The sequence below is a fragment of the Podarcis cretensis genome (assembly GCF_951804945.1).
Source record: "Podarcis cretensis genome assembly, chromosome: 3".
Lineage (NCBI taxonomy): Eukaryota > Metazoa > Chordata > Lepidosauria > Squamata > Lacertidae > Podarcis > Podarcis cretensis.
Window position 1 is genome coordinate 17,397,078 of NC_137172.1, and position 14,986 is coordinate 17,412,063.

Below are 14,986 nucleotides of genomic sequence, written 5' to 3' on the forward strand. Positions count from 1 at the left end.
AAATAAATAACAATTAGGTTAGAAACCAATATTCTGAAAGGCATGGAAGACCAAAGTTTGCTCTCAAGATGTGAGCTCCATACCTGTGCCCTGCGTGTGTGGGGCTCTCACCTGTTGATGCTAGGAGTGGGGTGGCACTGTTGGCTTCGCTCCTGACAGTGTTTCTGGGCTAGCCATGCCCCCCAACATCCACACTCAATGGGTAGACCTTGGGGGGTGTGTGTGGAGCTATTCTGGACAGGTGGCTTGGGGAGTGAGCCAGAAGCACACAACCTTACTCCTATTACAACAAATGAGATCTCAACATGTACAATGCACAAATAGGACTTAACTATATTTCACAATCTGAGAAGCTGGAAGTACTTTGTTTATGTTGCTGTCACCTTTCAGAAAGGCTTATTTATATCCCTTCAATTCACACAGGCACATTTTAAAAAATCCCAACAGAACGTGGTTCTGGGTGCATCATTTAACTTCCTGAGAATGTTTGCTTTCATTTTTTATTTTTTTTAAAAAATCTAGTCCTTATGATTGCTTGGGGGGAAAAAAGACCTCAGAAGGAAGAGGAGCAGCTGAGCAAGGCTTCCAGTGGCATAATTCCTTGCCCCTCCTTGTGAAGATCAGAATTAGAAAATGCATGCAAAAAGCAGGGAAAAACAGTAGAATAAATTATGTAAATCTGCCTAATCAGCATAACTTGACTAAATGGTGCAATCTGCCTTTTCTTGGGACAGAATTTGTTATTTTTTTCGGCACAGGAAAACACAGACCTGGCCTTATGCTGTGCCATTTTATACAGATTTGATCCCGATTCAAAAAGAGGGCTGTAATAGTTCGGCAGGGAAGAGGGCTGGTGGCAGCCCTGTACTTCACCTTGAACTCGTAGGACTCCTCAATAATCACTTCCAGCTTCGTATGCTCCCCTAAGATAGGGCGCCCCATTTCTGCAATGCGACGCTCTTCCTCCTCTTTGCTCGTCAGTGGCTGCTTCTCTTCGTTCTCTTCTGGAAAGTGGGGAAGAGAGAGAGAGAGAGAGAAAAGAATAAATTTACAGATTTTGAAATAGGGCTTTCACTTCTCCACAGCCAGCTTCTGTCAAATGGAGCTGAGATCTACTATTTATATTCAAATGTGCCCCATTGCAATGGCAAAAGCAGGCAAACATCTGTTATGGAGAAAGGACAGGCCATTAAGCAAGGGGCCAGCGCCTGCATGGCGAGGGGCCTGAACAGTGCTGCTGCAGATGGTTTGCCTGGAAGCATTAGCAAATGAGATCACTGGCTCATAACGTCTCCATATTTCAAGTGATTGCTTCCCCTCAGCCACACCAATCTTGCTATGCCTCAGTTTAGGCTATGGCCCTGCTTTGGCAAATCTTTCCAGCTCATTGAAATGGAGGGAGGCGCTGATTCAGGGACTCCTCTCACTACGATGATGACGATGATGTATTTTAATATAATTTTTTTATAAACAAACAAACAAACAAACAAACAAATAAAAATATCACAAAGCAGTGACTATTCTGTAGAGGCCAGGCCCAGTTTTGCTACTATGAGTATGTCAAGGGTCTACTCTTGAGTAGGGTTTTTATTGAATACTACCCTTAAGATTTGTTTACGTGTACGCCTAAAAATGTAGCTGGTTGGAATCCAGCATTGCTGGATAAAATGTCTGGGGAAACCTGGGCGCCTACATTGGAAGTGTTGATTTTCAAAAAACAAAAACAAAAACAAACAAACAAAAACAAACAAACAAAAACAAACAGCTTGAAGCCCAACAACTTTTGTGTCCGGAGTTTCACTTTTTGAAATAGGGCAACCCTATGCTAGTGGGACTCCTTGTGCTTGTTCCTGCTAGCGTAGCTGTTTATCGTATTTATCTTTATTTTATTTATTGAATTTGTTTGTCGCTTTATCTTGCCCAGGGCAACCCCCACACAGATAAATTAAAGCCAAGAAGAAAAAGAAATACACTAAAAATATCCCACCCATTTCTAAAAGGCCAAAGGCCTGGCTATAATAGGAAGCAGTGAGAAGGATTATTGTTCTGTTCTTGTTCTTCTTATGCATTTTGTCTTTTTATCATGTATTTTTGTAATGCGAACCACCCTGAGATCTATGGATGAAGGGTGGTACACAACTTTAATTAATAATAATAATAACAACAGAGGAAAATTTTTGTCTGGTGCTTATACCGCATTTACTCGAATGTAACGCGCACCTCAGATTTGACGGTGCATTAGATTTGATTGCAAGCTTGAAAAATACCGCTGGCATGGCAAATACTTTTTGGGAAAATTGAAGTGCACATTAGATTCGATGGCACATTCAATTTGTGTATGTATACTAATATTGGAGATATGAAAGGAACATTTCGTACAAAGATTTCCATAATAAAGGACAAAAATGGAAAGGACCTAACAGAAGCAGAAGACATCAAGAAGAGGTGGCAAGAATACACAGAGGAATTATACCAGAAAGAAACGGATGTCTCATATACCCCAGGTAGTGTGGTTGCTGACCTTGAGCCAGACATCCTGGAGAGTGAAGTCAAATGGGCCTTAGAAAGCACTGCAAATAACAAGGCCAGTGGAAGTGATGGTATTCCAGCTGAACTATTTAAAATTTTAAAAGATGATGCTGTTAAGGTGCTACACTCAATATGCCAGCAAGTTTGGAAAACTCAGCAGTGGCCAGAAGACTGGAGAAGATCAGTCTACATCCCAATCCCAAAGAAGGGCAGTGCCAAAGAATGCTCCAACTATCGCACAATTGCACTAATTTCTCACGCTAGCAAGGTTATGCTTAAAATTCTACAAGGAAGGCTCAAGCAGTATGTGGACCGAGAACTCCCAGAAGTGCAAGCTGGATTTAGAAGAGGCAGAGGAACCAGAGACCAAATTGCAAACATGCGCTGGATTATGGAGAAAGCTAGAGAGTTCCAGAAAGACATTTACTTCTGCTTCATTGACTATGCAAAAGCCTTTGACTGTGTCAACCATGGCAAACTATGGCAAGTTCTTAAAGAAATGGGAGTGCCTGATCACCTCATCTGTCTCCTGAGAAATCTCTATGTGGGACAAGAAGCTACAGTTAGAACTGGATATGGAACAACTGACTGGTTCAAAATTGGGAAAGGAGTACGACAAGGCTGCATTTTGTCTCCCTGCTTATTTAACTTATATGCAGAATTCATCATGCGAAAGGCTGGGCTGGATGAATCCCTAGCCGGAATTAAGATTGCCGGAAGAAATATCAACAACCTCAGATATGCAGATGACACAACCTTGATGGCAGAAAGTGAGGAGGAATTAAAGAACCTTTTATTGAGGGTGAAAGAGGAGAGTGCAAAATATGGTCTGAAGCTCAACATCAAAAAAACGAAGATCATGGCTACTGGTCCCATCACCTCCTGGCAAATAGAAGGGGAAGAAATGGAGGCAGTGAGAGATTTTACTTTCTTGGGCTCCATGATCACTGCAGATGGTGACAGCAGCCACGAAATTAAAAGACGCCTGCTTCTTGGGAGAAGGGCAATGACAGGCCTAGACAGCATCTTGAGAAGTAGAGACATCACCTTGCCAACAAAGGTCCGTATAGTTAAAGCTATGGTTTTCCCAGTAGTGATGTATGGAAGTGAGAGCTGGACCATAAAGAAGGCTGATCGCCGAAGAATTGATGCTTTTGAATTATGGTGCTGGAGGAGACTCTTGAGAGTCCCATGGACTGCAAGAAGATCAAACCTCTCCATTCTGAAGGAAATCAGCCCTGAGTGCTCACTGGAAGGACAGATTGTGAAGCTGAGGCTCCAGTACTTTGGCCACCTCATGAGAAGAGAAGACTCCCTGGAGAAGACCCTGATGTTGGGAAAGATGGAGGGCACAAGGAGAAGGGGGCGACAGAGGACGAGATGGTTGGATAGTGTTTTCGAGGTTACCAGCATGAGTCTGACCAAGCTGCGGGGGGCAGTGGAGGACAGGAGTGCCTGGCGTTCTCTGGTCCATGGGGTCACGAAGAGTCGGACACGACTAAACGACTAAACAACAACAACATACTATATAATGAGAGTGCCAGACAGGCCTATTTAGTTGAAAATGGCCCTGTGTACATGGCAAACAAGTGCTTGAAAACACATGTACCATACAAGTACTCATCTTGGGTTATTAAACACCTTGAACTTAATGATTTTACAACCTCCTCTCTTTATAGGGTGATGAATATTACTTTGCTTACTTCCAAATGAGGTGAGTCAGTCTTGCTGTGTTTGGTGGTCCTCCTGCTCAATCTTCAGACAGGGCGTTTGGGCTCTGCCCCAAAGTCCTACCTGGATAGTAACAGCTCCTTACTTCCTAGAGCACTGGGACTAGCTGTGAACGACTGCTGGGTGCGCACTCAGAGGCAAACCTGGGTTTGTGCAATGTGTGCAATGGCCCTCGATAAGGACTACAGATCCTTGACAGGTCTACTTAGTACAATGCATGTATTTTCAAACACCGGTGCTTGCCACCTTCATACTGTGATTTATTTATTAAGTAGCTTACAGACCGCCCAACACCACAAAGGCTACAGGGTTGTTGACAATGATCAAACAATGCACTAACCATACAAACTTAAAAAAGATTAAGAACAACCGCTTCCACACAACTCAGCACCAGCACAGCCCTATCTTACTTCTCCCCCAGGTTCCCCTCATACAAAAGCCTGCCAGAAGAATCTTCCCCCTACATTGCTCCAAGCTCAGACTGTGTGTTTGAAACGATCTTTCTGTATTTTGTACCCAAGAGTACCAATGTGGGTGACTGGCAATCTGTTCCCAACCCTTGGTTAACGTGCCCAACTCGGAGCAAATTTAGCTTAGTCCAATAAATGTTCAGGGTTCCTTTTTTTCCTTATTTTTTTTTTAGGTGGTGGGGAGCTATGTTATGTGCCCTATGGAATGCCCTGAACTTTTGCTCTTAGGGACACCTCTTGCATTCTGTGGGTTCTCTGGCATTTCGGAATCAGAAACTCCAAATAAATCCATCCTCTTTTTGAAAAGAGACATCTGGCAACCCTATTCATGTCTGAGCATGCACAAGTTCCTCTTGCCGGGAAGGAATTTAATTCTTTGCTCTCTGCCAGCCCCTTCAGTTCTCTTTTCCTTTCCCCACTTGTACAACCCCCCAAACCTTTTGTTCTTTGGAAGAAGTGAATCTGGAAGGTGCTAATGCAACTTGATTTGTGTTTAAAAACAATGGGAAGCAATTTGTTAATTCGAATGCTACCCAAGACAATGATGGTGGAGGGGAGGGTGGGCGGAAACAACTGTGATTTTTTTTGTTTTGTTTTTGCTGGAAGTGCCTGAACCAGCTGCTGTAGCAAGAGAGGGACTATGAGGGAGATGCAGAGAAGCTGGGGAATGGGTGCTGGCGTTACCACGAGGAGCCCGTAGGTGGCTGCAGAGGGCAATGCTTTGCGGAGGGCACCAGCTCAGAGAGAAAGGGGTCTCCTTTACCAGAAATACCCCGGACGCTTGCATAAGTTATTCAAGAGCGGCAGACGCCAAGGAAAGGATGGGGGAGTTGGATTGGAAAGGAGGTGAAGGGTGACTCCCCCAAATGGGCAAGGAGTCCCAGTGGCAGAGGGAGATGGCAAAGAAAGGGAAGGAACCATGGATGATGGGGTTTCACTGCCATGAGAGGTGCAGAAGGCAGAGGCTGAGCTAGAGACTACAGCAGGGGGTGGATGCAGCCAGTGGCTGACCTACCTACATTTCTGGGGCCTTGAAGCTTGAAGTGTTATGGGGCCACCTTCACAACCAGAAACAAGGTCTGGTTAAGGGTAACCACTGTTATCTTCTTCAGTGGGGTAGTTCCATGACAGATCACCAAAACTTCACAACATCTGTGCTATTGACTCTCAAAACTTTGCAATTGTTGAAATATATATAACAACAAAAGTAATCCATTTGACTTGTGCGACTCAAATTGGCTCTACTAATTGCTTCTGTGGACCCTCCAGGATTAGGGATGCTTCATGAAGCTTAAACTTCATTTGTTTCATATCAGATCTGCCCCTAGATGTGGCTGGTGATCCTGGTGACCCTTCCCCTTCATCAGTGGGACCACCTGGCAGTGGCTAGGTCTGGTTGCTATGCCCATTTCTCAAAATGTACTGCTCCAGGGCATTATGGGAGAGTTAAATAGCTCCCCCACCCAAGGATAAGAATACATGCAATGAGAGAAAAGTCTGCAGAAAAAAGTGAAGAGACCCACTTGTATCCAAACAGCAGGGGATGCTGTCCACTGAGGCTGACTCTGATCTAGCAAAGTGGCTGAGAATTCATGAAAAGACCTAGTAGCTCCAGGGTTTGATAAAGAGGGGTGTGTGTGGCATTTTCATGTTTCATTTATGATGCCATAGTGCTGGAGGCAGGCAAGAAGATCACAAAAGACTTGGGAAAGGGCAGGGCCCCAAGAGAACCTGAGCAGATTTTGCCTCTGAGACACCGTTTAATTTCAGGCATTAGGGCTGACAAAATATTACCTGGCAGGCAGCAAAAATAGGCTGCCATAAATAGCTCAGCTGGTAGAACATGAGACTCTTAATTGCAGGGTCATTGGGGCGAAAGATTCATGTATTGCAGGGGGTTGGGCTACTCTACAATTCTACAATTCTACGGTTCTAGGACTGAAGGTTGGGCTCAACTTTGTGGGTTATAAGTTGGGCTGATTTGGATTGGAATGATACCTCCCTATTTTAAAAGACAACAGTAAAGGTAAAGGTAAAGGTACCTCTGCCCGTACGGGCCAGTCTTGACAGACTCTGGGGTTGTGCGCCCATCTCACTTAAGAGGCCAGGGGCCAGCGCTGTCCGGAGACACTTCCGGGTCACGTGGCCAGCGTGACATCGCTGCTCTGGCCAGAGCCAGAGCCAGAGCCGCACACGGAAACGCCGTTTATCTTCCCGCTGGTAAGCGGTCCCTATTTATCTGCTTGCACCCGGAGGTGCTTTCGAACTGCTAGGTTGGCAGGCGCTGGGACCGAGCAGCGGGAGCGCACCCTGCCGCAGGGATTCGAACCGCCGACCTTTCGATCGGCAAGCCCTAGGCGCTGAGGCTTTAACCCACAGTAGTTATCCTTAAATTGTCAGAATCCTCTAAGGCCAGAGGGATGAAAAGGCCTTAGAGTTCCAGTCCTAAATCTTACTTCAAGGTGAGTTATTTGTTCCTATATAAGGAAGGTCAGGAGCTCAGCTCATCACTATGCATCCCTCATATAATGAATAATCATGCACACCCTACTTCTCTCTAAATTGCTCCCTGATAACTCCTACTACTAGGGGAACCAACTTGAATAAAATATTGGGGGCCCCCAGATAAGCCCCACCCCCGATCCTAGTGCTGCTGAAGGTTTATTCCCCGCCCCTCACCTCACTTTTTATGCCCCAAACAGCTCTGTGAGGTTGTCTGGTCTCAGAAACAGTGCCTGGTCCGGGGCTACTCTGAATTCTTAAAAAGGAGAGCTTGAACACAACTCTCCCCAGATAGAAGTTTCTAGGCATCGGGTAGCATTCCCACCACCACCCAAAATCAATGAAGGTGGGCTGCAAAATTATGCATTTGCCTGCTTGGGCATATTTTTAGGACCCACCTTATTTCTGTGACAATAAGGTGTTTTAAGTTGCTTTTAAATATTGATTTTTAATTGTTGTAACCCACACTGGGACCTTGGGGCAAAGGGTGAATTAACAACAACAACAACAACAACAACAACAACAGGTGGGGAGTTTTACCCTCCAAGTCATCTAGTTTAATTTTTTAAAACGATAAGCAACCGGGAGCTGCTTCCTCTCTCGTCCTAGCAGAGCTCTGTGAACCCACACCGTGAAGCAAACAGTTTGCACTCTCTGTCTCTCCTCTAATCACAAAGGCCGTTAAAGGTTTTTGCCCAATCCTAGCTAAGTTGCCATTCAGTAACCCTATTACAAGTTTGTTTACAGGGCTTGTTGGGAAATGAAATCCAAACATGGAAATGAAAGAAAGGCATCAATGTCCATCAACTTTAGGGTGGCCAGGCCCCCTCAAATATTTTATATGTGTGTGTGTGTGTGTGTGTGTGTGTGTCAAAGGGACCTGGGCCCCTAGGAGTTGGTGCTTATTCCCACCACCTTGGATCTCCCCACCTTGGCTCGGCACTGGGTAAACAAGACCCAGACTACTTTTCCTCCTAGTCTCTTATAATGCACCAAGCATTTCTCTGATTAATACTATGCTTGGGTAGAGAGATGCAGCCTTCCAATCGCCTGCTTTGCTCTATCTCCCCTCCTGATCTCTCTCCCTTTTATGTGCTAGTGGGGGGAGGCGAGAGCCTGCCAAGTGGTCAGTTGCAGCCACACCCCATCATTTCTGGCCCACCTGTGTTTACCCCTGGTTGGGCCAGGAGTGCCTGTGTGCAGAGACTGGTGCCGACCATTGGCAGTTTCACATGCTATCCCATCACAAAGCTTCTAAGAGATGAGTTGTACGATGGTTATGGGGAGAGTGAGCCAAGTCTTTTGTCAGCTTTTATTTGCCTACAACCTCACTTGGGTCAAAATACTGAGATTCATGATGACTTCCTTTAACTTAGGACTGGACAGATGTCTGCCTGGCAGGCTTAGATGATGCAAGCAGGCAGTGTGAGTTGCTATTAAAGAGCAGCAATTTGCCAGTATATAAATTTGTACCTTATTTTTCAATGGAACCCACCCACACCCTGCTCCAATGCACCCTATATATGAAGTCCTAAACTATTGCTAATGCAACATTATCTGTGGAACAGGGACCCTGGCAAACAGAATACCTTGAATGTTGATTACAGTAGAAGGAAAAGGGTGGTCTCTAGGATGTACCTTCCGGAAGACAGGTTTGCCTAGCAAAACGATTGGCAAAAAGTAAAAGATAAGTGGGTTGCTTTGAGTTTTGGTGGCCGGTTTAACACTTGGTGTTGTTAGATTTGGTTAGCTGCAAAGTATCTACCTGGTTAATGGCAACTTCATGTGAGGTTATTGCTATGACAATTTCCCACAGGGGACTCTCAAGAACCGCCTTCCCGCATTTTCAAGAATAAAGAGAGCCATGAATGAGGTCCCAGCCAGCCTGCTCAAGTGCTTCAAAAGATTGGACTGCTACTCGTCACCTTTGAAATGGTGGCCTCCTAATGGAAATCTATTTCCAATCACAATTTTGCAGCTTAAGATTTCAAGGAGGGGGGAAAATGATTACAGCAAATGGGCACTTGTACATTTTTAATGCAGTCTTTATCATTCTCTTCTTTCCTATGCAGTTCCAATCTTCCCCTGGGTTTCTCAGAGCCATAGCTATGCTGTAGACATTTCTCAAGAGAAGTTAACAGAAATACATAAATTATAAAGTGCTCCTTTAGCCTCAGGGCTGAAGGGCTGGCTGCATCTGCTCACCTGGTTGATGCTTGTGGAGAAGCATGGAGTAAAGAGCAGGCAGAGATTAACAGAACTCCACTGAGTTCTGGCAATTTCAGCAGACATGAAGAGAGCATAAAAAACCCTTGGTAGGTCTGCTTGATAATGCTGTTACTGAGATGTTGACCTTACTCAATGTCAAAGACATCAGTAAGTTCTTAGAACAGGCAGACTTCTTAAATTATAAGAGGAAAACTGCTTTGCAAAAGTTCTGTGGATGGCATACGGGGCAGTGTTTAAAAGTGAATGGCTATCTTTATCACAGCATTAAATTCTATTTAGGATGCAATCCTATGCACATTTACCTGGGAATAAACCTCACTGGAACTTAATTCAAAGTAAGCATTAACAAATTTGCCTTGAACAAGTCTAAGATGATCTTGTTTTCCCTACAGACATGATTTCCCTTACAGATTACTGAAAAATTAAATCCCATTTTTGGTGAAAGAAGTGGCTGATGAATCCATTAAGTACTCACTTCTTAAAGGCAGTTCTTAAAAACAAACTCTTATGCACAAGAGCTCTTCATCCTTAAAGTAAGAAGTCATCTTACAGGAGGTGGAGCTTTAGCAAGGGGAAGCTATTTATTCGTAGATTATGCTTAAGCCATCTGTGTCTATTATAGACGCTGTTCAAAAATAATTGCTCGGTACTAGGGATGCGTAAAATGCCCCTGTCTTTTTCTGGAATGAGCTAAACTAGGTTGGATTTGGAAAGGGTCCAAAGCTGTTCATTTAAAAGTTCTTCCTCTTCCTGAGCTTCAGGCCTGGTTTTGCTCCAGGTTATGTCATTGAGGGGCAACGACAAGACCCAGAGGTCTCTCAATTCACTTAGTGAGCTACTGTCTCTATCCTACCTTACCCAAAGCTTACCTTCCAGCAGCAGTGGCAGCACAAAGTGGAGGCCTGCTGCTTTTCATTACACTCCATTTATCAGCAGGAGTTTCCCAACACACAAGCACCCTTGGGAATGGTAGTTTGTTAAGGTTTCTATGAACCTTTGAGCTGCAAGGCTTTAGCCCTAATCCAAGGCCCGAGACACAGTGCTCTACTCTGCACCGCTGCTGGGAGAAGCCAAAGAAGAGGCAAACCCTCAAAATGGTGCTGAAAAATATATTTATTCAATAATAATAGTCCCATAAGAACAATAAAATGCCCATTGTGTTTTTGTTGATAACCTACCTCAGAGTGACAAGAACACGGTTCTCCTACAAAGACAACGTATCTACCGTGTGTCATTGTCTGAAATGCATTGGGCCATTTGTTATTTTATTAGGACTATTATTCATAACCATATTTTTCAACACTGTTCTGAAGCTTTTAGATGCATCCTACAATTAAATCAGCTGGTGGCTGTGGTGGGCAGATGTTCTGGGGGATGGTGATAATAAGGAAAAAGACTGTGGTGACTTTCAGCGCCATCCTAACCCCGCCTATTTCAGTGGGGCTTACTCCCAGGTAAGTGGTGGTTAGGACTGCAGCCTTAGCGCTTAGAACTCTCATGGCTTTTGTTCAGGTGGTAAATTTTGATGCAAAGACAGCTGCAGATAACTTGGCACAGAGGTCCTTGAAACATTCAGCCCAAGACCATGATTTGATCTACGATATCCTTTGGCTGTTATGCCAGGAGCCATGTTGCCAGCAAAGCTGCTTAAAGAGCACAAAAGAATCTTAAACCCACTGCCATCCTCTAGGTCTCTAGAGCTCTGTATTATGCTTTCAAATTGTTACCAGCGAATCACTGGAATTTTTTTTTAAAAAATTTAAAAACGTCTTACTCTGTTATCCAGAAACGTGTGATGTTAAGTGCGTCGGAAAGAAATACCACACCACTTCATCAGACTTGGTTTACACACTAGTTACTTAGTACGTGGGTTTAGTGTTAATCTTAGTTTGCATGAAAGAAATCAAGATGTCCTACCGTTCAAACGTTTCCCTTGATTACGAAAACAAAAAATAAGCCAAGATGTTAGAAAATGGAAAACAGAGTGTCATCTTCTTCAAATGTCCAAGCTGGGTTCATTGTTGGCGAATGTTTTCTACGCCAGCACTACAATTTTAATCTGTAAAAGCTGCTTTTTAAACTGGGTTCCTCTTCTGGTTTGGGAGTTCAAAACATGCAACCATATACAGTCCTTTGCAATGCCCCCACATTTCTTTGCAATGTTGCAGAGGTTCTTGGGGTGCAACCCTTCCTTTAGTTCACTGTTTCCTCAAAACATTCCATGCAACGGCTTGGGTGATTTATGTAGCTAGGCAGGCTTTGCACTCTTGAGAAAGGACTTGGATTTTTTTTTTTCTGAATTCAGCCACACCTCTTATTGAGCTCCACACTGCTCCTTCTAGTAGCTACACATCCTTTCCTCATTACATAACTTTCTGTTTTATTTTGATTTTGAAAATGCTTTTGTGGGTCTTTGGACCAAAATAAAGAATGTATGTATGTAACTTGCTTTGAGCTTTTATTTTTTATTTTTTAAAGCTATCAGAGAAAGGCAATATGCAAGTATATAACACTTTTACAATCAAAGCACAAAAGCGATCAGTTCATTGCCGAACTGCTTCCATGAAATCCCCAATCAAATTAAAGAAATGGGCGATAAAAAAGGAACAAGAAGTGTGCATTATTTAAATGGTAGAAATTTAGGAAACTTCCCTGTTTCATGTCCTGTTTCATTCTAGTGTGATATGTTTGCCTCTATTTTATCACGAAAGGTGAAAAGAAATGCCATATGTTCATTACCATAATACAACTATTAACGTTTGATTGTCCTGAGTAGGAGTCCTCACTGCCCTGCAATAGCATTTGGCCTTAGGACAATGAGATGAGAGTCCATCTCTTTCTGCATTCATATTTGAATATATGTGTTGGATGAATGGGTAATGATTCTGTGGGGTGAGGATTGGGATTCATGTTATAGTTGCATAATATTTTAAGTATATGGAACTATCACATGAATCCCAATTCATGTTATAAACAGTGTACGCTGTGTAAACATTACTGGCTTAAAAAGTAGTTGGGTCATTGTAAACTGGTTAATTCATTTAATGGACAACTAACCTAAACTTGCTGTTTACAGAAAAACAACAGTAGTTCTGAGCTGCTTCAGGAATGATGTCATCTAATTTGTTGAGTCACTGATCTGGTTTGCACCTAATTCCAAGCCATGGTTTACTAACTTGATCATCTAAACCCAGCCCAGCGGCTAAACCATGGTTTATTAACCATGAGCCAACTATGCTCATATAAGCCATGGTTTATTGCTGGTTTATAAACACTGCTTAATGTGTGTACTAAGTCAAGGTAAACCTGCATGAATTTTAGCTAATCATGGGTCACATATGTTATTCCTTTTTCCATACAGCCTTCTTAATCTTAAAGAGCTATGAAAAGTGTTAGATGGTACTAATGCTTTGCTGTGCGTCTGTTTTGATATCATATATCTTAAAAGGAAAGGGAATAAGCAGTAGAAGAACCTAATTTTCCACATGGAAACATACATTTAGAAGACAGCAAAATAATAATAATAATAATAATAATAATAATAATAATAATGAAAAAGCCATACCTGTAATTGTGAAGCCACCTAGAGGAATAGCAAAATGAAAAGAGAGAAAAAGGAAGCAAATTAGCATCTGTTGCTGCACATCACATGTCACCTATAAAATTCTACCCTAAAGTTCCCTACAGGAAATGCACTCAATTGGATCAGGCAAAAATGCCAAAACGTTTCTGTGTGCAAAAGGTTTATCCTAATTTCCCATGTGTGAAAATTTTAAAAAGTCCAGATTTGGTTGAAACATTTTATTCCCTGTTCAATTAAGGCCAAGATTAGATGCTACAAAAATCACAGCCCTACACTCTCCTCTTCGCTATCCTAGTAACTTTTCGGATTACATAATGTGTGGTATGGCATCACAGTGATGTGAAAGTCCCCACCCACAGCTCCACTTCATTAGCTGTTCCTTGTGGCTGGAAGATCACAACACAGCGCGGTCACATCACATGTTTTGTTTTACCTGGTCTTTCTGGGGGAGACAGGTTGACGAAACTCAGGGCTGCTGCTTTAGTGACTGCTGTGCATCAGTCATCGCCAGAAAACATCGCAGGAATATATCCTATTTGGAAAATTATTGCTTCTTACATCTTGGTTTTGAAACTTATGGAGAAGACTTTGTGTGCAGACTCCTCAACAGGGTTGTAGTTGTGTGTTTATTTCAGCTCCTAGCATCTCTAGTTAAAAACTCCAGCCTGAGATCTTCGGTGTATTAGCAGACGGAGCTTCCCAGTGGCATGATTCAGTATTAGGAAGCTTCCTGTTTTCTTTTTTGAACTCCCACTCCAACACTAAATATGCCTTCTCACTTCAGCCTCAACTGTCCTCCTATTTGCAGAAATAGACAAAGGCGCTTAGAGGATGGCATGCTATCTGTTACAGATTCTAGTTTTCTCTAAAGCGCTATGCCGAACTTCCTCCATTCCTTCACACTCTGTTGTCATGGTGCCCATTCAAGTGAATGGAACAACTCCTTTTGGGAGTGATGTGTGTAGGTGAGCTGCACATTTCCTGTACTCGATTAGCTGGGTATGAATAAGTGATCTGATTCCAAAACAATCCACGCATTGGCCCACGAGATATGAACCTGACTCCACGACCGCATTTAGGTTAGCATGCACTTCGTAAGATAGTGCATTACTGAACAGGATTGGGTCACCAAAGGAACCCCAGGTTTATCTTTCCCATCACTATCATTAGGGATTTCATTTAAGAGGAATCTCTCCTGCATGAACACTACTGGAATGAATGGGAATCCTCAGGGGCTCCTACACGGTGCCCACTCATTTCAGCTGAAACCAGGGCCTACCTATGAGTTGCAAACAACTCTGTGCTTCCAACTCCCAGCACCGCTTTTTAAAACAAGAAGCAGCTTCGGGAAAGGGGGATTTAGAATGAAAAACTGGCAAAAGGAGAACATACTTAACCTGTATCTGGCTAATGGTTTCTCTGTTCCAAATAGCATCCCTCAACAGCATTTCAGTTGTGTGTTAATTTTGCAAATGTACTGGAATCTCTCATTTCAGCAGAGTCTCATGAACCAAAAGGAGTAATTCTTTGGTCACAAAAACCAGTGAGCGTTTCCACTTGAGAAATTTCTGTAATGGGCTGTAATATAGTCTCTTAACTGATCCAAAAAATGACTTTCCCTCAATTGGCATATGAAAATCAGTGTCTACCCAACTCCCCCCAAAATGGATGTATAGCTTAAAGAAGACCTTTTGTGCCATTCTGCAAAGTGAAAGTTAAAGAAAAATAGATCTCTACCCTTCCTTAATGTATCACAAGAAACCCTGGATAAAATTTGAATCTTGGCCTGTTTAATCTGTGCATCTGCCAAAAGGCTTTCTGGAGATGAGATGTTTCAACCAATTACCATATAATTGACCTAAGATGTCTCATCTTTTCCCATCAGATCTTTAATACCTTGATTTCAGTCTGAGGGCACACTGAATCCAAGGGATTACTTCAA

At 43.0% G+C, this 14,986-nt stretch overlaps 1 protein-coding gene across 5 annotated transcripts in view; it reads right to left on the minus strand.

Moving 5' to 3' along the window:
- Nucleotides 1-14,986, minus strand: part of SLC8A1 (solute carrier family 8 member A1) — a 299,351-nt gene that overhangs the window by 38,230 nt on the left and 246,135 nt on the right. For 4 of the 5 annotated variants that reach the window (XM_079968542.1, XM_079968541.1, XM_079968540.1 and 1 more), the window contains 3 exons: nucleotides 13,027-13,044; nucleotides 8,822-8,890; nucleotides 874-1,004 (listed from right to left, as the gene is read on the minus strand). In XM_079968542.1, the coding sequence (XP_079824668.1) occupies nucleotides 874-1,004; nucleotides 8,822-8,890; nucleotides 13,027-13,044 (218 nt within the window). The remainder of the gene's footprint in view (nucleotides 1-873; nucleotides 1,005-8,821; nucleotides 8,891-13,026; nucleotides 13,045-14,986) is intronic. The other variant, XM_079968544.1, reaches the window with a different exon arrangement.